The 20,055-nt window shown below is 43.0% G+C and overlaps 2 protein-coding genes across 2 annotated transcripts; one reads left to right on the top strand and one right to left on the bottom strand.

The window, feature by feature from the left end:
- Window positions 1-36: 36 nt before the first annotated feature.
- On the top strand, window positions 37-6,748 carry LOC139225766 (ADP-ribosylation factor-binding protein GGA1-like). Its single transcript, XM_070856612.1, has 17 exons — window positions 37-97; window positions 866-950; window positions 1,275-1,350; window positions 1,544-1,642; window positions 1,878-2,001; window positions 2,537-2,637; window positions 2,868-2,948; window positions 3,417-3,554; window positions 3,667-3,748; window positions 3,902-4,012; window positions 4,131-4,268; window positions 4,682-4,725; window positions 4,976-5,166; window positions 5,297-5,568; window positions 5,672-5,841; window positions 6,003-6,113; window positions 6,311-6,748. The coding sequence occupies exons 1-17, from the start codon at window positions 43-45 to the stop codon at window positions 6,419-6,421; spliced, it is 1,989 nt and encodes a 662-aa protein (XP_070712713.1). The 5' UTR covers window positions 37-42; the 3' UTR covers window positions 6,422-6,748.
- Window positions 6,749-9,591: 2,843 nt separating this feature from the next.
- On the bottom strand, window positions 9,592-19,818 carry LOC139225649 (probable ATP-dependent RNA helicase DDX17). Its single transcript, XM_070856451.1, has 13 exons — window positions 19,550-19,818; window positions 18,324-18,483; window positions 16,238-16,334; window positions 15,759-15,892; window positions 15,436-15,501; window positions 15,171-15,312; window positions 14,322-14,482; window positions 14,036-14,208; window positions 13,757-13,867; window positions 13,559-13,620; window positions 13,221-13,280; window positions 10,890-11,126; window positions 9,592-10,802 (listed from the first exon to the last, which is right to left on the bottom strand). Exons 1-13 carry the CDS (start codon window positions 19,600-19,602, stop codon window positions 10,321-10,323), a joined length of 1,938 nt encoding a protein of 645 aa, XP_070712552.1. The 5' UTR covers window positions 19,603-19,818; the 3' UTR covers window positions 9,592-10,320.
- Window positions 19,819-20,055: the final 237 nt, after the last annotated feature.

The following is a 20,055-nucleotide window of genomic DNA, read 5'->3' as shown; positions in this document are numbered from 1 at the left end:
AAAACCACGCGAGACTTCGGACTTGTTTAGAATTCCCGAAAGATGGCGGCGGCGGCGGCGGCGGCTCCAGATGGAGCTAGCCTACAGTCTCGCATCAGTAAGTCATCATGTTGTACAATATGAGACTCACTTTTTAGCGTGAAGCGTTTGCCGATGTGCTGTTGAGATACGCGGAGATGTATTGTCAGTTGGAATCTTCTGCTGTCGGCCACAGTGCTCTCCCTAGAGAGTAGGTGTTTGAGAGTCAAGAGAGCGAATGTCATCAAATCAGAAAGTGCAGTTGTGGATACGGAACAAACCCAGATAATACATCACCTTTGCTTTAATACGCGCCTATTTTGAGCTCACGTTACGTTTACTGTTGGCAGATGGAGGTTAGTGATGCTATATAAGCATGACCGTTAATTCTATGAATCCTAGTAATGTCCAGCCCCATGCTAACAATATCAAATAGCTAGTTAACCTAGCTGCCGACTGGCTCTGCGAGGAATGAGACGAGCCAGCTGAACGAACCCAAAGCCAGGAACCGTCCAGTACTTCTGCTATAACCTTAGACAAACACAAGCAACCCTCCTCATCTTCAAACCAGAGATCTGATTGTTTTGCATGTTGCAAACAATTACATGTTACAGTCGCTGACAGGGATCACAGGCGCTCAGTGAGACTAAGAATGTAGCTCCCAGCTTTGCTGCTGTAAAATCACAGTGTGAGCTGTCAGTGCTTGTGCTCACTCAGAGGTCTGACACACTTCACATATCTCTACCGAGATTTCTCTCTGCTAAAGGTCAAAGAAAATCACTTATAGTTTTAAGTTTGGATGTAGAGCAGATGCAGGACTGATGTAATGTTTTTATCTTCTCCACAGACAAAACCACCAACCCTTTGAATAAGGAAGCTGACTGGGACGGTATCAAGGGCTTTTGTGATCAGCTCAACAATGAACCAGAAGGGTGAGATGATGATGATGATGGTGATGATGATGATGATGATGGAGGAGGATATCACCCCATTTCAGAATAGCTGTCTGTTTTTCACCATGTACATGAGGCAGAAACAAATCAGTGCTATACCAGCTTATACAGCTCTGCAGAAAGCAGTCATCCTCTAAGATGTGTAATATTTCATCACCATGCTTTCTTATAATGTCAGGGATGTTTTGCCTCACATGTTGCCAAATAATTTGTGTATGTTTGTACAAAGTGTTGCGCTATTCCCACCTTATTATTTTTTATCTCTCAGGAAAGTTAAGGTGACATTTTGTTTTAATCTGTCAGTCCCCAGCTTGCAACCAGACTTCTGGCCCATAAAATCCAGTCTCCTCAGGAGTGGGAGGCCATGCAAGCTCTTATGGTAAGAGATTGTCCTGCATGCGGTATCATCCATTAAAACCTCAATTCATAGTGACAGTTGTGTGTGCTAACAAGTGCAAAGTTCTGCAGAATGGCACATTAGAAGCCGCATGTCATCAGTTTAACAGTGAAGACTTTTATTGTGAAGCCTTGTCTGTACAAAGGTCAAACAAACAAACTATAAATGGTTCCAGGTTCTTGAAACATGTGTGAAGAACTGTGGGAAGCGATTCCACAGTGAAGTGGGAAAGTTTCGCTTTCTCAATGAGCTCATCAAGGTGGTCTCGCCCAAGGTAATGATCCCTGTCTTTTATGTCCCAGCTTGCAATTCTACACCCATGAGAATAATTTTTGTGTCGGGTTTTGTCAACCAGAGAAAGCAACTTTTCTTGAACACTTCCCTTACTGCAACAGTCAAGAACAACAGCAGAGGGTGTCAGCTGTCAGTGTATTTATCCAGTTATTGTGGTTGTTAAAGTATAAATGTATTTTCCCAGAACAACTGCATTGACCACCTTATCTCTGCAGTATTTGGGTGCCCGGGCTCCGGAGCCAGTGAAGAAGAAGGTGTTAGAAATGTTGTACAGCTGGACAGTGAGGTTGCCAGATGAGACCAAGATAGCGGATGCCTATCTGATGCTGAAAAAACAGGGTGAGCGCTCCAGAAGCTTGACAGCACTCCTCATAGTTACCGTCGTGGTGTGATATAATAGCCACACAGTGGTCTGTGCTTCTTAGTTTGCATATATCAGTGAAAATGTGTTTTGGTTCCTGATATTTTCCTTGTTTTGACAAATAGGGTATTGTACCGTAGAATCAGTTCTCCTTTTTCTGACGATGAGCCACAAGCATGAGACTGATGTGTTTAGTCATGCTTAACTGGAACTTGTATGATATTAAAATGTACTAAACCTGAATAGAGTTTTGTATGAATTGACCACAGTGATTTAAGGAGTGTTTTGCTAGCATTCAACTGACTCTCTTATTATAATGTGCTTACATTCATGTAAAAGCAGCGTCAAGAACAATGTTATAGCACCAGTGTCACATACTGTATGTCATGGGCAGCACTCGGACTCCGAGGTGACCTAGATCCTGTAACTGATCTCTAAATACAGTGTAAATATTTAAAATGGAAACTATGCTGTTGATATTTAAGGTTAATAGGTGTCCTTGTTCTCTTCCAGGTATTGTCAAGTTGGATCCCGTTCTTCCTGACGACAATCCCCTACCCCCCCCTCCGCCCAGAGCCAAAAGTGCCGTCTTTGAGGATGAGGAGAAATCCAAGGTACAGAGTATGGATGACGAAGAAGCAGCTGTCACTTTGAAATGGGTCTTCAGGAGGAAAGACTTGTGTATCATATGTCCATCATGTTTTGATTCCTAAAAAAATATTCTATACTCATTAAATCCCATTGAAGTAAACCTCCTGGGAAAACCATTAAAGGTTCAACAGTTAACAAAGTCCTCTTCCTCTTTTCTTTCCCCTGCCTCTTCTGTCCCATCCTGTTTTTGTAGATGCTGTCTCGCCTATTGAACAGCACTCACCCTGAAGATTTAAGAGCAGCAAACAAGCTGATTAAGGAAATGGTCCAGGAGGTTTGTCATTGCTTTTGTTTGTCACATGTGCTGCAGAGTGTTTGGTCTCACGTGCGTCTGCGTGTGCGTATCTGCCTTTTTCCACAATTTGTACAAAATACACGCCTGATTATGTAACATGGAACATTAATGCACCTGAATAGAAGTCTCAAGGCCTTCCCAACTATTTTTAGCTTATATAAAAAGGCTTATGTATTACTTACATTATTACTTGCTACAACAATTGAATGGTACTCAAGGTTAATAGTAAAAAATATAAACGCACAAGTTTTGAAATGTAAAACCCACTTCAACTTCACATATTTTGATTATTTATTGTGATAAAGAATAGTTTAAGCTGCAAAATAACCTTTTTTCATTATATTGTAATGTTCCCTTAATCATAATCGCCTTGATGGACAAGATCAGCCACGTCTGCTAAAATGCTGCAATTTTGATATTTCTGAAATGTCTTCTTTCATTTCACAGGATCAAAAGCGTGTGGAAATGGTATCAAAGCGGGTGAACGCCATCCAGGAGGTGAAGGAGAGTGTCAGTCTGCTGAGCCAGCTGCTGGAGGGCTACAGCAAGGAGAGCTGCTCCCAGAGCAACCAGGAGCTCATTAAGGTTAGCACAGCTCAGCGCGTTAAAGCGAGCTGCCGCTACACTCTCAGAACTCTTCATAGACCACTCAGTAGAAGTGTGGTGTTAGTGTTTTTAACATGTGTCCCTTGGGCAGGATCTTTACCAGCGCTGTGAAAAGATGAGGCCCACACTATTCCGATTAGCAAGTGATACAGAGGATAGTGATGAAGCCTTGGGTAAGTTTGCTGACCTCATAACTTGAGTATGTCCTATTATTATATAAGGCATTTATCAAGGCTCTTTTTTACCCATATAAATTTCATGGAATCAGGCATAACATTTGAAAACTGCTTTGCTAATAAGCCTTTTTCTTTTTCTTTTGCTTCCAGCGGATATCTTACAGGCCAATGACAGCCTGACGCATGTCATCAACCTGTACAGACAGCTGGTGAAGGGGGAGGATGTGGCAAAGGATGGCATAACTGTGCCCTCCCAGACAGGTAGGTGCACATGTGCGCGATTTCAAGCCTGCTGCTGGAAGTAGCAGTGAAGTGTGATTTGGCATCCTTCAGTGTTTAACCATGCTTGATTAAGATGGGCATTCTCTGTCCAAATCAGGCAGCAGTAGCTCAGCACTCATAGACCTGATGGGGCTCAACGCATCAGCAGACACAGCACCATCCAACCCAGAGCCCTCCAGCCTACAGACCCAGAACATCGGCGTCAGCCTCCTGGACGATGAACTCATGTCACTGGGTAAGCACAAAAACTCATCTGGCTTATTAACACAAAGGCAGTTTGCCAAGCATCATTTTTTAACAAGCCAAAAAGGAGTCAAGTCAGCAATGTCATCACAGCTCAGTCTGCTCAGCACAGTTATACCTTATTTTCATTGGCTGGTGTGTCACCCTCCTGTCGGCTGGCTGGCTGAAACCCAGCACCCTCAGAAGCAAGACAACATCTGGCCAGACCACAACAAAGCTACACACATTCACAGCCTGTCTAGATTCAGCTGAATACGCCACAGACTTTACATCAGCAGTGACATGTTGTTTTTTTTTAATGTTCAGGATTTTAGTTTTTGATCAGCATTACATTTTAATATGTTATAACCAGCAAGAATTGTTATGAAATGTGATAAACTTTGTTGTCTCTCTCTCTGTTTTTAGGATTGACTGTAACGGAAAACTGCAACTCTCAGAACACTTTTCAGGTGCAAGTAGTAAGATAACTATACAGCTCACTTTAAAGCCGTCATATGTAGAACTTTTAAAATTTGAACTTGGGCTCCACCCAGTGGAGGTTTCAAAACAGACTCTCTACAATCACAAACGTATGCCATCAGAATAATTTAAAATATGGTGCAATCATATCCACATTCTACACACAGAGGCTTTAATACTGACTGATTTGATTTTCATTGTAGACATGCAGACATTTAACCTGGTGTTTTGTTCTCTCAGTCCTCTGATGGCACAGAATCATCTGCTACTTCAGTCCCTGCTGCAGTGCTGCTACCAGCCGTAGTCCAAACACCACAGGCTCCACCAGCAGAGGCCCCCACTCCTCCTTCTAAACCCATGGAAGAGCTGGACTTGTTGGGGAAGACATTGTTACAGCAGTCCCTACCTCCAGAGAGCCAGCAGGTCAAATGGTAAGATAAACAGGCTGGAGGATCTGAGGTTGACAACCTACAAGTTGTTTATTGTCTAACAAGAGGCAGCATTTCTGTATTTGATGCACCAACCCAAGTGTAAGTTGCGTTTTCGTTCTTTCTCGCGCAGGGATAAGATCCAACCTCAATCCAGAGTCACCTTACGAGATCTGCAGATGTCCAGCACCAACTCCAGATCTGCTCCTAATGCAACCACCTCCAGGCCCGCTCCTGCTCCGGGGCCCACGTCCAGCCTGGCCGCCCACCCAGAGCAGCCTGACACTCTCCTCCTCTCCAATCTCAGTCTGACAGCTGCTGAGAAAGGCTCACCAGCTGCTGCAGATGCGTACGACAACATCTCCTTAGCTGATGTTACGGTGCCTCTGGAGTCCATCAAACCTAGTAAGCACAAGCAGTGACACTGGGTGTGGTTCACAGCTGCACATTACTCCCTTTGTTTCGCTACATCACATTCTGTGTTTTCCCCTTTGTGTCTATATTTCAGGCAGCTTATTACCAGTGACTGTATTCGACAAGCACAGTCTCCGGGTTTTCTTCACCTTTGCCCGCGACTGTCCTCCATCACGGCCTGACGTGCTGGTGGTGATAATCTCTATGCTGTCCTCAGCCCCCATTCCTGTCACCAACATCCGCTTTCAGGCAGCCGTTCCAAAGGTAGGTTCATGTAGTCTGCAATCGTCCCATACCAAGAGAGTTTCTGCTCCGGTCCTATTATTTGACTTTGGTGAGGACTGTATCTTTTGGCTTAAATATTATTTATGGAGATCACTTGTCACTTTTTTTAATTATTTTTTTTATGCATCTACGTTGCCTAGGTGATGAAAGTAAAGCTGCAGCCTCCCTCTAGCACCGAGCTCCCAGCTTTCAATCCCATCCTGCCTCCAGCTGCCGTCACACAGATCCTGCTGCTGGCTAACCCTCAGAAGGTACTCTGCCACTTGACCCCCCCACCCCACCCACCCAATCACTGTTGGATATATCAGCCACTACTGGTGGTTTTGTCACTGACCGAACTGAATGAAGACTTTCAGGGAGAGCACCTTCTCTGCAGCATGTGAGATTTGCCAAGCGTGATCATTACTGGTGACGTAACACTGAACTTTTTTTTATTGTTGCGTTTCAGGAAAAAGTACGTTTGCGGTACAAGCTGACGTTCAACCTGCACGACAAATCTCACGATGAATCCGGCGATGTGGACCAGTTCCCGCCTCCGAACACCTGGGGGAACCTTTAGTGAGAGCAACCAACCTCCTGTCATCTGATCAGCTGCTTCCTTTTAGATTTTAGGTTGAAGTTGTCCCTCGTCGCTGGCTTGAGGAAAGACGGCCTCTTCACCCTTCAGTGGTTTCAAACTTCGGTTTGGTGATACAAACTGACACGAGACCAGCTGTGGGAACCAGCTTCTACCTTGTGCCTTCCTTCGCAGCCTTCCTGTCTGTATGCGATCATCTCCGTGCTCCTGTGTTTCGCAGCTAATTTTTTTTTCTTTTCTTCTTCCAACAATCAGTCCAATGCAAACTGTCAGAAACACAGATTCAACACAGTGACTTTTGGGAAACAAGTTGAGCCTTTAAAAAAAAAAAAAAAACTGAATGTGTGCATTTGTCTGATTTTACATGCTGTTTAACAATCCTCTCAGATGTGTCATGTAAATAACATGTTTCAGCTGGTGTCGTGCATTTTTTTCTTTTTTTTTTCCCTACAAAACCCCAAATTATGCATTCCTAGCTTTGGACGCGTTGGGAGTATTGTCACAGTTTGTGTGTCCAGTGTTTACCTGAGTGTCCAGAGTAGCGTTGCAACCAATCATTGTTTTCTTTCAGTCCATCGATAATGTTTTACAGTTCAGCTGTGAGTCAGCTAAATGCTTAGAGTGATATCTTGAATGTGTTTACATTACACCCAACAGCCAAAACACCCAACGCATTCAGCTTCTGGTGTGGAGTCGGTTGGTATTTTGGCCTGATCGATAAGTCAGTTATCAGAATTGAATAGGAAATGAATTGGCCGATTGTTTCTGCGCTGCTTTAGCGTTGAAGGAAGAGCAGCAGCAGTGGGTTTACTAGTCATATGGTATCACGATCAACTCACTTGTTTGCTGTTGTTTGTCAAACAGAGAGCTGCGGAAAGAAGATGATGGAACTAAATGTAACTGGAAACTCATTGAAATTACTGAAGCAGTTTTTCCCGTTTAACCAGTGGAGACAGTTCAGAGTATGAAGATAAATCTGAAATGCTGTAATAACTAGTACCAGGAGAGCCAAGCTGGGGTATAAAGGGAGCATACATAATGAATTGGTACATGGTTTTAAAGCACTGTCATGGTTTTAATACATGTTTTATGCTGTGTCTAAGCTGTGACAACACGTCTTTTCAGTTGCAGACATTTTGACTTGTCATGGCAGGAAAAGCACAGGTGTGACTGATGACAGTAATGAAGGCTCTTTTCCACCCAAGCTGGATGGTGAGCCAGCACAAACATTACAAGGACCCTGAAACCGAAGCAGCTAAATGGAATTCTGCCGTCACTTATGTTATTATTTACGCCTGTGCAAAATGTCAAAATGTCCTCTGTGGGAGAGGATCGTGAAGGAAGGGCACTAAACATCTGCCCCTTTTCAAATTCTGAAGTTTAGCTTTTCATTTCTGCACTTTTCTTTGTTTTCCAAACTTTGGGACACATTGTGTTTTACTCAGGATTTTGAGTTTTTGATTTTGGAGATTTCTTCTACACATGAATTTTCACGCACTTACTTTGTTTAAATTTTGCACATGAAACAGTTCCCTGCTACAGTACATTGTCTTTTTCCTCATTTGCTGCCTTTCTACTGTCGATTGACCCAAAGAGGGACATGTGAAGTCCTGAGTTGACATTGCTGGCATCCGGTTTGATTCTACCACATGTGCCTGGGATGAAACATTTGATTTTTTTCATTTACATTTGTACATATAGCATACAAATGACGAGTTTGATCTTTGTTTTTGTTTCCATGTGCTCACGTTCCTTATCAGAAAAGACTTTGTGAAACAAATGACACGTCAATCGATGTTACAGAATGATTCTGATATTCACGGTCATTCAGTTGATTAGAGCAGTGGCCTATGGTCACTTCGTAGGGTCACAAAGACTAAAATAAAATGAGATTGGAGGCAAACTGGTTCCACCTGAGAGATAAGATTCTGAAATACACGTTTGACTCCAAATGCAACTGTAACTACAGCAGGGATGGAGGTTCAGTTTATATCAATATCATGAGGGATCAATTTAAGACCCACTGAGTCATATATTGATTTAGTTACACACTCACTTGAAAGCAAGTGTTACGTTTCATTGAGTCGATGAACCCACCTCAATAAGCACTCATCCCACAGCACCATTTATCTAATACTGCAGATCAGCTGTTTGATCTCCATAGAGATTTGAGCTCTTATTTCTTTACACTGCTAACTTGTCTCGGACTGGAAGGAAGAAAGCAATAATGAGACAAAGTCGTAGCCTCAGTAACCACTTTCCAGCCCTTTATGACTCAAAGCAGATTGTAAATAACTTTTGTGCTCTAAGCGTGATGTACTGTAAACTATGCATTGAAGAGTTCACTTTCAGCTCAGATTTATCTTGTGCAAGTCTGCATATATGCAAATTTGCCCTTTTGTTACTACAAGAACTACAAGTTACAGTACTGTGGCTTCTTGTCCACAGGACCATCCTCTTTAGGATGTGCAGTGACTGGAGAGGCATTAATCTGTAGATGTTTCAATTAGGCCAATGTGGTTTCTTCTTGAAGACATGAGGATGATGACAAAAGAGACTACAGTATGACTCTCGTCTTGTAGCCATGCTGTTTCGTGCCTGGGTCTAGTGTTCATTGAGTGTGTTACAGAGTCATTAGTCTGAAGTTATTGAAGAGTTCCTCCTTTCCAAAACCTAAAACATATACAAATCCCTGTTTTACTCTTATAACCCCTGTGCTTCTGTTTGCAGTTCATTGACAGAAGTCATCCAAACATCATTAAGCACTGTGCACGTGAGGCCATCACCTTTGAAAGGCTGAAGCTCCCACAGTAGAAAGGGACTGGCAGGAAGAAAACAGCAAACAACTTAACATCCAACTTAAAATGTGTCAATCAGCTAACACAAAGTGTTGAGACAAGGCCTTGACAGATATATTCTGAGTAAGGGAAACTGTATTTTCCGTTTGTGCTCCTATTTAAAAAGCTTCATGCCATTATATATATTTGCCAGCAAAGGCAAGATCCATGTACATACTGCTACTGGTACAAACTGAGAATGTACTACTAATGTGTATTTAAGGCAAATAAAGTCATTTGTACAGGAAATCCATCTGAGGTATGAATAATGTGATCAATCATTTGCAAAGCAGAAAATACAGCTTTGATATATTTATTTATTAGGAAAAGCTCTGTAAAAAGAACACAATGAATGAAAGAGGAAACAAGCAGCAAACTTCAACTTAGTCCACATGAAAATGAATCTGCGTGAGCTGATATACCTATGAAAAACATGATATGAGTTAAACAGTTGGTACATAGAAACACATTGGTTTTGACTGGCTACATGGCAGGAAAAAGTAAATGCATGCATGACAAAATGTCCACTACATTACAAAAACTAAATCAGTGGTTTCATGGTATCAAAACTATGGGAAATACAATTACGAAAACGATGCATTGCGTCAGTGTTAAGAATAACAAAAACGCAAAATCAATGCAATAATTAGTATAGTCAAAACACAAGTCTCCTGCAAACAAAATAAGTCAAAGTGAAAACAAGACATGACTCAGGAATGTCCTGGAATCTATTAGAATTCATTTTCCAGCTTAAACTAGAGAGGAGCGACAAACTGCTGTAGGGTTCGAAAAGAAAGCAAAAGAAACTTGGTTCAGAGAGTGACAATCTGAGATGAAAAGTGTTCTAGGTTTCTTTTTCAGTAGGAAAATATAAATCCCACATGGAAGGTGTATTACTGAGTATGAAACAAATAGAAAAAAATTAGCCCTTACCTCCTTAGATAAACCTGTTCAAACCCCCACCCCTTAGACATGACAAGAGTTGGAGAGAAAGAACATTGTGAACACGCTAAGCAGCGCAGATGAACTTCTCTTTCTTAAATTCTACTTACGGGGAGGTGGAGGGCCCGGAGGAGGGGGAGGTGGGGAGGAAAAAACGTAAGGTGGTTGCCCCATGAAGCTCATGAGTGGTGGCTGAGGAAGAGCAAACTGCTGTGCCATCAGAGGCTGCAGGCCCCCTGATGGTGGAGGAGGAGGTGGAGGAGGAGGAGGCTGGCCAAACTGACCCTGCGGCTGACTCGACTGATCCTGACCCCCACCTCCACCGGGCTGGGCTCCGCTGCGGGGGTTGTAGCCCCCGCTGCCGCCGAAACTTAGGAACTGATCTGAGTGCCTGCGATCCCGGCTTCTGTCCCGGTAGGATGAAGAGGAGGAGGAAGAAGAGCGGTCTCCATCACGGCTGTTGCGGCTGAAGCTACTGCGGCTGTCTTTGCTGCCGCTTCCAGGACGCATTCGGCGGTCGCACTCCTCCTGGTACATGAGGTTAGGGTTGTTGGAGCTGCTGCCACGGTAACGCATTCTGCCACCTGTAACAAACAACAAATGAAAAATCATCAGTCATCAGTCATGACATAACGTAATATACTGAGTTGAAATACAGTGACAGTCCTTACCGCCGCCGCCTCCACCACGCCCTGAGTCCACAAGCTGAAGCAGTTTGGGGTTGATGACCTGCCGGGCCTCGGCCAATACCCGAACAAGGTCTCGGGCCTGCCGCAAGTTCCCCGGTGTGAAGAAGGTGTAGGCAGTGCCCTTATTGGTACTGCGGGCCGTACGTCCAATGCGGTGGACATAATCCTCAGAGGAGCCGGGATAGTCGTAGTTGATGACGAACTTGACATCTTCCACATCTTTTTGGTAAAAATAAGAGGGTAATCTCAAGAGGGCGACAAGCGTCAGGAGGAAGAATTGATCATTTTGATTTCACAAGAGCTGATGGTTTGTATTTAAACAAATGTACAGGATTAATTTAACCTTTTCATTTGGTACGTTACAGATGAGATTGTTAATAATATTTCGGGCTAGAAATCAAATATCTAAACAAGTAGAGAAACTTACCTGCTTCATGAGACACCATGCAAAAATCTATACATCCATACAGATTCATTTCAGTTAACCACCATTACAACTGTAATCCAATACCGTATAGAACTGAACTTGACTTCAGGTTTTCATGCTCTCTTGACATCTAGTGAGCACGACACTGAGGTGTGCAGAAACCATGTTTAGCCTTCATTACCTTCACACTGGTCAAAACGTGTGAAGACGAGGAGTCTGTTTCTTATTACAGGAGACATGGGGCTCTGACAGCACTGACTGATTGATAAGTTTACCTTTTCCCCTCCCTCATGACAGAGGGGAGTCATTTCATCAACCGTAACCTGCTGAGTAACAGAATGACGATGTGCCAGAACTGCAATCCTTCAGACTGAAATATGAGCACGATGGAAGTACCCTAGTGTATGGTGAGCTCATGGAGTTAAGAGAAAGGGGCGGTGAGGTACTTACCCCCTTAATGATGTTTTTACAAAGGTAGTCAGTCCCCCCTGATCAGTCCTGGTTTTTAGGGAGGGGCTGAGGGGGAGGGAGACAGGATTCATCCCTCACCTTCTGCGTACACCAGCAACGTCAGACGGGAGCAGAACCGTTAAACCTCAAGAGACACACACACAACGGCTGGTTCTGTTGCTCTCTCGCTGCATTGCAGGACCCTCCTCAGACCCTGGCCAGGACTGGATCCAGACGAGCCCGTCTAACTCTCTCTCCTCAGGCTGCTCCCAAGGAAGGCTCGCTGGATTTACAAACTCTGACAATACTGGGCAGGGGGATCTTAGTTACCCAAGAAGAATAAGAGGGGCTTTAATCCCTCTAAAACTAGCCGAGCTTCTACTTTAACGTGACTGAGGGGGCAGTGACAGCAGCGCACACAGCTGCCGTGTGCTGCCAAACCCTGAGAGGAGAAGAGGGGAAAAAAGAACAAGGATAAGGTCAATCAAAGACACTTCACTTATCCCCCCTTCTCACATTTATCCTGCCAACAAATTAGGTGTCAAATTAGCCTTCCTAGACGTCCTGTTGGTGGACCGCAGATCATTCAGCTGTCACTGTCCTGCTCAAACACATCTGCAAAACATGATATGCATCGTTTTGCAGAATCATATTATGTATGACTTATTAGCTTCTATGTAGAACGGTAAGAACGGTTAATATGAGCAGCATTTTCTTTCCATTTGTACTGACACCGTAAAGGAGACATAAGAAAAGGTGCGCAGGAGTATCTGCCCCACACACCCCTCCTTTCAGGCAGTGTGCCAAAGAGCCCCGGTTGAAGGAAGCTTTTAAACTGCAGTAACAAGAAACAGACTATAAACCCAGCAGACCAGAAGACCAGTAGCCTCTATACTGGACTTCATGGCTCAATAAACTGTTATAGTAGATCCTCATATATCATTTGCTGAACTGTTTTCACTGTACTCTATTAAACTCTAACAGATTACACCTTCTTTGTTTTTTTCACACTTCTAGTTGACAGCAATACTACATATTTTTACCAGCTGTATACTATGGAAAATTCCCAGTGTGACACGTATTGTAAAAGAGGAACAACAATAGTCAAAGAATGATAATTCTACACTTTATGTTGAGCTAGAAATGCATTATGTTTGTACCACTTGTCATTACCAGATACTGCCAGATATAGCTGGTCTCATCTGTAGTATACTTACCTATTGGTCAAGATTACTGTGCAAATAGAAGCCAAAAGAACAGGTGCAGCTGTACTCTCAATTTACTGTGTTACTGGTTACTTTTATTACTCTCTAAGTGTATGCACTTAATATTATTTACAGAAATATGCATGTTGCAGGACAAGGCTGAAAGAAGTAGAGATGAGTCAGTCATGTGAGAGATAATGCAGCATTAACTGTATGTGTGAGCAGACATACCCAGACCACGAGAAGCCACGTCTGTAGCAATCAGTATAGGAGCTTTACCACTCCGAAATTCTGTAGGGAAAATACTATGTATTAGCACTTGTATAACAGTAGGAATATTAGAGACAAAACTTAAGAGCAGGATGGAATTCATCATCGCCACTCAGATCAGGTGAATGAGTAAAGTAAATGTAAATATAGTAAATGAGTAACTAATGCACACATCTACCAATCAGCAGTGTTTTCACTGTTCTCTATGTCCACTGGTCCCTCAGATATGACAGGCGAACACGAGTTTAGGCGAGAAAATTATTTACACGGTGGTAGCACTGTGTTCTAAGTTTTCTTACCTGCGAGCACCCAGTCTCTTTCTGGCTGGCTCTTGTCTCCATGGATACACATGGCTGGCCACCTAGAAAACAAAACCACTATTAAGTGGCGAGATTACTGAAAGCTTACTGAAAGCTTCTGTCTATCAAACATTTGCATGAGTCATCCTAGAACTACTGTCATGACGTTGTGTCAGAACAGAGTAATTAATGTCTCACCCGTCGCGCCTCATCCTCCGAGTAAGATCATCACAACGCTTCTTAGTCTCCACAAAGATGATGGTTTTGTTCTCTTTCTCAGCCATTATCTCCTCCATGAGCTGAAAAAGTCTGTAGACAGGGAAAGACAATTACAGCACTTCAGCGGTACTAAGCTCAGTTTCAACTGAGTAAAAGTATCAGTTCCTGTTCTGTAACACTGTTATTAGAAGTTAATGAGACAATCACGATGGCACTATGTCAGTTTGGGTCAGGTACTTCCTCACTGGCTGTCCTTACTTGTTGTCCTTCTCAGTCTCCATGCAGACATCGACAATCTGCAGGATGTTGTGGTTGGCGCTGAGCTCCAGAGCGCCAATATTAATTTGCACGTAGTCCCTCAGAAAGTCCTCTGCAAGCTGCCGAACATCTTTCGGCCAGGTTGCACTCCACATCAGAGTCTGTCTGTCGGGCTGAGAGAGAGAAAGCATGCAACTGATATAACTGAAAAAAAAACCCTCTGCCTTAATGAGATATGGCAATCATTTCAAAATCAGTAGCCATGGTAACCAAGCCTTTGTCCTACCCTGATTTGTTCAACTATCTTGCGAATCTGCGGCTCAAAGCCCATGTCCAGCATGCGGTCAGCCTCATCCAGCACTAGGTACGTGCAGCGCAGCAGGTTTGTTTTCCCAGACTCCAAGAAGTCAATGAGGCGGCCAGGTGTGGCGATACAGATCTCAACACCTAGAGTCATACAAAACCAACATGTAAAAACACACGAGCATGTACAACACTTCCTGCATGAGTAGTAGGTGTGGGTATCGCTTAACAAATTGCAATACCAGCACCTTTAAAGTGATGCAGATAGCAGAGTACTTCATTCGATACCTTTTCTTTTTCTTTCACACTTGATGAGGTGCTTTGTTATATTACTCGTATTACCTGTTTTCACTGAGATAATCCTTCAATTTTGTGAATTTATTTTTGTCAGATGCCACAGGTGTGTATTACAGCCAAACATACACTGAACTGCCAACTCCGTCACATACACCACACTCGAGTTCACCACCTTGGTGAACATTCGACATTTGACTAGCTGCGAGTAAAAACCATTCAAATAATAATTTTTTTCTAGATGTGTGTACAGAAAAGATCGAATGCAGATATCATTTGACTGGCGAAGTCTGGATACTAGTTGGTACTGTGTTATTTCAGTCAATACCTTTAAGCTATCGGGTAGTAATAACCAGACCTTATGAGCAGTCGTGCAATTACTGTCTGACTACATGGCCACACATCACAGGGAAACGCAGCGAGCTAAAATACCACGTGGCAGCTGTGTGTGTGTGTGTGTGTGTGTGTGTGTGTGTGTGTGTGTGTGTGTGTATTATATTGAACAGGATTTTGAATTTCAAACTACAACCATACCCACCTCTCTCGAGGTCTCGAATCTGCGGTCCTTTGGGTGCGCCACCATAGACACAGGTACTTTTGATACGGGAAGACTTCCCATAGTCATACGCAACCTGTTGTACCTGCTGAGCCAGTTCTCTGGTTGGGGCGAGCACGAGACACTGTGAGGAGAGAAAGAGGAATGAGGAAGGTTGTACAAACTGATCGTATGCCCACACTAAGCTAGTATGATTTAGATAAAACACTCCTATCTAACATATTATCAATATGGAAGTTGCACTCACAATCGGACCATCTCCCCTCTCCAGATATGGCTGGTGGTTGATGTGAACGATAGCAGGAAGAAGATACTGCAGAGAACAAAAAAAACAAACAAAACCGATTCGATCTCCTATGTATCCCTTTTAAAAACACAATTTCAGACTCCTTATATTTGCTAAATATTGTAGTTGCTGTAGTTGCACTGGTGTTCCTGATAGGCATTTGTTCTTGATTCTATGTTCTATTCATTTTATGGTTTAAGTATTTCTATTTCTATTCAACACTTTCCATCTTGTGAAATGAGATATGTTAATAATCATGCAGGATGATGGTCAGGCAGCCTTACAGCCAGCGTCTTTCCGGAGCCAGTCTGTGCAATCCCCACCATGTCCCTGCCGCTCATGGCCACGGGGAAGCCCTGCGACTGGATCGCTGTTGGCTCCTTGAAGTTCTGCTGCATCAGCACGTCCATCACATACTCTGCCAAGACAGGGAGGGAGACAATCAACAAGGCAGTTACACTGGTGGACTGTTACTTTGATTTCCATCTTTCAGTCTTTTCATCAGAACGACAATTCCTGAAAAATATTCCTTATTGTAAACACACTACTAATCTTAATTATACACATTTTACAAACAATATGACTTGTCATTTGGACCAATTGTAATATTCTATTTAAATTTATCATGTAAAGGGCTTCAAAACATAAATAATATGTTGAACTCCATAGATGTTAGAGTGAGTGAACAAATTATATATTGTATATGCTAATGTTTCCCAGGAATTATTTGAGCAGACATTAGAGTTATGTAAGGTTTACTGACGAGGAAACTGTGCCTGGTGAAAACCGGTGATCGCCTTTGGACAGCCAGAGCCTCTGATGGTGACCTCCTTCTTTCTGCGAAACTCTTCCATTTCATACTGCAAATGACAGAAAAAGTAGAGGAAAAAGAGAAAACACACATGTGGACATAGTGTATAAATTATGGATATTTTTTAGAATAATTTCTGCTGTAATAACTCTGACTTAGTAGAGGAATAACATTATGGAAGCATGACTGTATTTTGTTATTTAGGGATTTAAATGTAAAGTGCTGTGAAAATTTGCCCCCTTACAGATTTCTTCTGTTTTTGCTTTCTTGTCACACTTAAATGTTTCAGATCATCAAACACATTTTAATATCACACAAAGATAACCTGAGTAAATACAAAAAGCAGTTTTTAAATGATGATTTTATTTATTAAGGGACAAAAGCTATCCAAACCAACCTGGCCCTGTGTGAAAAAGTAATTGCCCCCTAAACCTAATAACTGGTTGTGCCACCCTTGGTGGCAACAACTGCAATCAAGCGTTTGCAGTAACTGGCAATGAGTCTTTCACATCGCTGTGGGGGAATTTTGGCCCACTCTTCTTCAGAATTTTCTTAATTCAGCCACATTGGAGGGTTTTCGAGCATGAATGGCCTGTTTAAGGTCATGCCACAGCATCTCAATCGGATTTAAGTCCGGACTTTGACTAGGTCACTCCAAAACCTTCACTTTGTTTTTTTTTTTGAGCTATTCGGAGGGGGACTTGCTGGTGTGCTTCGGATCATTGTCCTGCTGCATAACCCAAGTGCGCTTGTGCTTAAGGTCACGAACTGATGGCCGGACATTCTCCTTCAGGATTTTCTGGTAGAGAGCAGAATTCATGGTTCCATCAATTACGACAAGTTGTCCAGGTCCTGAAGCAGCAAAGCAGCCCCAGACCATCACACTACCACCACCATGTTTGACTGTCGGTATGATGTTCTTTTTCCAAAATGCTGTGTTAGTTTTACGCCAGATGTAACGGGACGCACACCTTCCAAAAAGTTCCACTTTTGTCCCGTCAGTCCACAGAATATTTTCCCAAAAGTGTGGGGGATCATCAAGATGTTTTTTGGCAAATGTGAGATGTGCCTTTGTGTTCTTTTTGGTCAGCAGTGGTTTTCACCTTGGAACTCTCCCATGGAGGCCATTTTTGCCCAGTGTCTTTCTTATTGTTGAATCATGGACACTGACCTTAACTGAGGCAAGTGAGGCCTGCAGTGCTTTAGATGTTGTTCGGGGTTCTTTTGTGACCTCCTGGATGAGACGTCGATGCGCTCTTGGAGTCATTTTGGTGGGCCGGTAGTCCTGGGAAGGTTCACCACTGCTCCATGTTTTCTCCATTCGTGGATAATGGCTCTCACTGTTGTTCGCTGGAGTCCCAAAGCCTTAGAAATGGCTTTTTAACCCTTTCCAGACTGATAGATGTCAATGGCTATGTTTCTTGTCTGTTCTTGAATTGCTTTAGATCGGGGCATGATGTGTTGCATTTTGAGATCTTTTTGCCTACTTCATGTTGTCTATTTAAGTGATTTCTTGATTCTACAGCTCTGGCAGTAATCAGGCCTGGGTGTGGCTAGTGAAATTGAACTCTTTGAGCTTTCAAACATGTGGTTAATCACAGTTAATTCATGATTTAACACGAGGGGGGAATTGTTTAACATAGGGCCAGGTTGGTTTGGATAGCTTTTTTCCCTTAATAAATGAAATCATCATTTAAAAACTGCTTTTTGTATTTACTCAGGTTATCTTTGTGTGATATTAAAATTTGTTTGATGATCTGAAACATGTAAGTGTGACAATAAAGCAAAAACAGAAGAAATCTGTAAGGGGGCAAATACTTTTTCACAGCACTGTATTTGTATTTGTTGGTCTGAGCATCAGCATTGCCTACAACTACACAACTAATGGTTGTCGATGTAATAGTTTGAAAATTAGGGATGATAATGGAAATTTGCTCAAATCCAACACTTTGTAATGCTCTCCAATTTTCATGCAAGTTTATTGGGTCATTTGTTGTTTGTAAGAGTAAGCAGGAGAGAGAAATTTGTAAAGATTTACCTGACTCTTGTTTTGGACTTCAGGGTGTTCACTATAGAAGTTCTTTTCAAATTTCGGCAGCTCGTCCAGGTTCCATCTTTTCTTGCGAAGACGCTCACCTGGATTCCCAAACTTCATTGGTGGGGGTCCACCGCGACTGCTCATGGCCCCAAACCGTGGTCTAACAAATAACAGTCAGGAGATAAAAAGCAATGGGGAATAAGCAAGGCAGGCTGCAGCTTTACCTGTATATTTTTAACATGCCTGCTTATGTCTTTTGGCAGCTTGCTAGTGCGATGGTTAGCTTCCTTGCACAGTCCAAAGACATGCAGGTTAGGTTAACTTGTAGCTTGCCTGTTGGTGTGAATGTGTCGGTCTCTACGTGTCAGCCGTGTGATTGACAGTCCAGGGTGTACCCACCCCCTTGCCTAATGTCACTTGGGATTGGCTCAAACAACCCTCCCCACCCTGCCAATTTCATCATCATTTATGCTCACATTCACACACATGAGCAATTTAGAGTCACCAATTGCTATAGCCTGCATGTGTGTTGACTGTGGGAGGGCATCTGGTGAGGACCCACGCAATCATGGGGAAAACATGCAAACTCCACACTGAGAGGTTTGAAACTCAAACCCTCTCGCTGTGAGGCAACAGCGCTCAGTCCTCACCACTTGTGCTGCAAGGGGGATCATGAGGACTTTGTGTATGTGGACTGCTTATGACAGATGTTTGTTATGCACAATCTAAATAGCCTACATGTTGTAGCACATCTATGTTTGTTATATGTTTGATTTATAATGAAATTAGGTATGGCACCATATGTCTAGACCTACTAATTTGCAATGCTACATTATAATGTCCAGTTTGTGTGTAGCTCTGCATTTGGATTCACCATACATATATAACAACTAATGTAACTATGGTGATGACACAATTTACACTCCTGTAGAAGACATAAACTAACTACGATGACCCCGTGGCCTCACCCTAAAATTAGTAAGTCCTGTCCAGCAAATGTTAGCTCTCTAGACTACAGGCTTCGGTGCTAACACGATCTTTAACCAACTCAGATCCTTCAGAGTTGCAGCTGTAGCTGTAGGGAGGCCGTGGGAGGTGTTGAGCTCCTCTTCTTTCGCACATCATTTAAGGGTTCCAGTAAAATGTGATGTCTCGACGTTACGCAACATTTATACAGTGCTAAATGTGTCTTTTGTTTCATATATCATGAAAGGGTGTTAGCGTACCTGTCTCGTCCACGGTCCCTGTCTCTGTCTCCATAGGACGAACCGCCTCTCATCCTGCTGTACAAAATAAACAAACTAACCTCTCCGTAGTATCAGTAGCGTTAGCTTTAACGTTTGACACCAGTTCGTTTCCGGTGAGCGCTGTCATAAACTTCCAAATGAGGACAATTTAACGTTGCACTTGCAAAGTTATACGTATATTGCACGATAATATCGCCTAAATAAAGGTTTTGGTAAACAATTGTTATATACGTCACGTCGCCGAACGGCCGCCTCGCACCTTCGCTTTCCTGCCCTCTTTTGCGACGTAACTTCAGCTAGTAATTTTACGTAGGGCCTTGTGGACAGAAGGGACTCTACGTACAAGTGTTCTCTACGCAACGACGGTGAATTTGATTGGCGTACCCGTTCGTGCTTTTTAACGGTTGGTGGCGGTGTGTCGAAAGCCGTGACGTAGATACGTGAACCTCTTTTCAGTTGAAACCACAGAAGAAGAGGAAGCCTTC

This window comes from Pempheris klunzingeri, chromosome 3 (genome assembly GCF_042242105.1).
Source record: "Pempheris klunzingeri isolate RE-2024b chromosome 3, fPemKlu1.hap1, whole genome shotgun sequence".
NCBI classification, from domain to species: domain Eukaryota; kingdom Metazoa; phylum Chordata; class Actinopteri; order Acropomatiformes; family Pempheridae; genus Pempheris; species Pempheris klunzingeri.
Note: the sequence above shows the minus strand (reverse complement) of the source record. Positions and strands in the feature narration are given on the sequence as shown.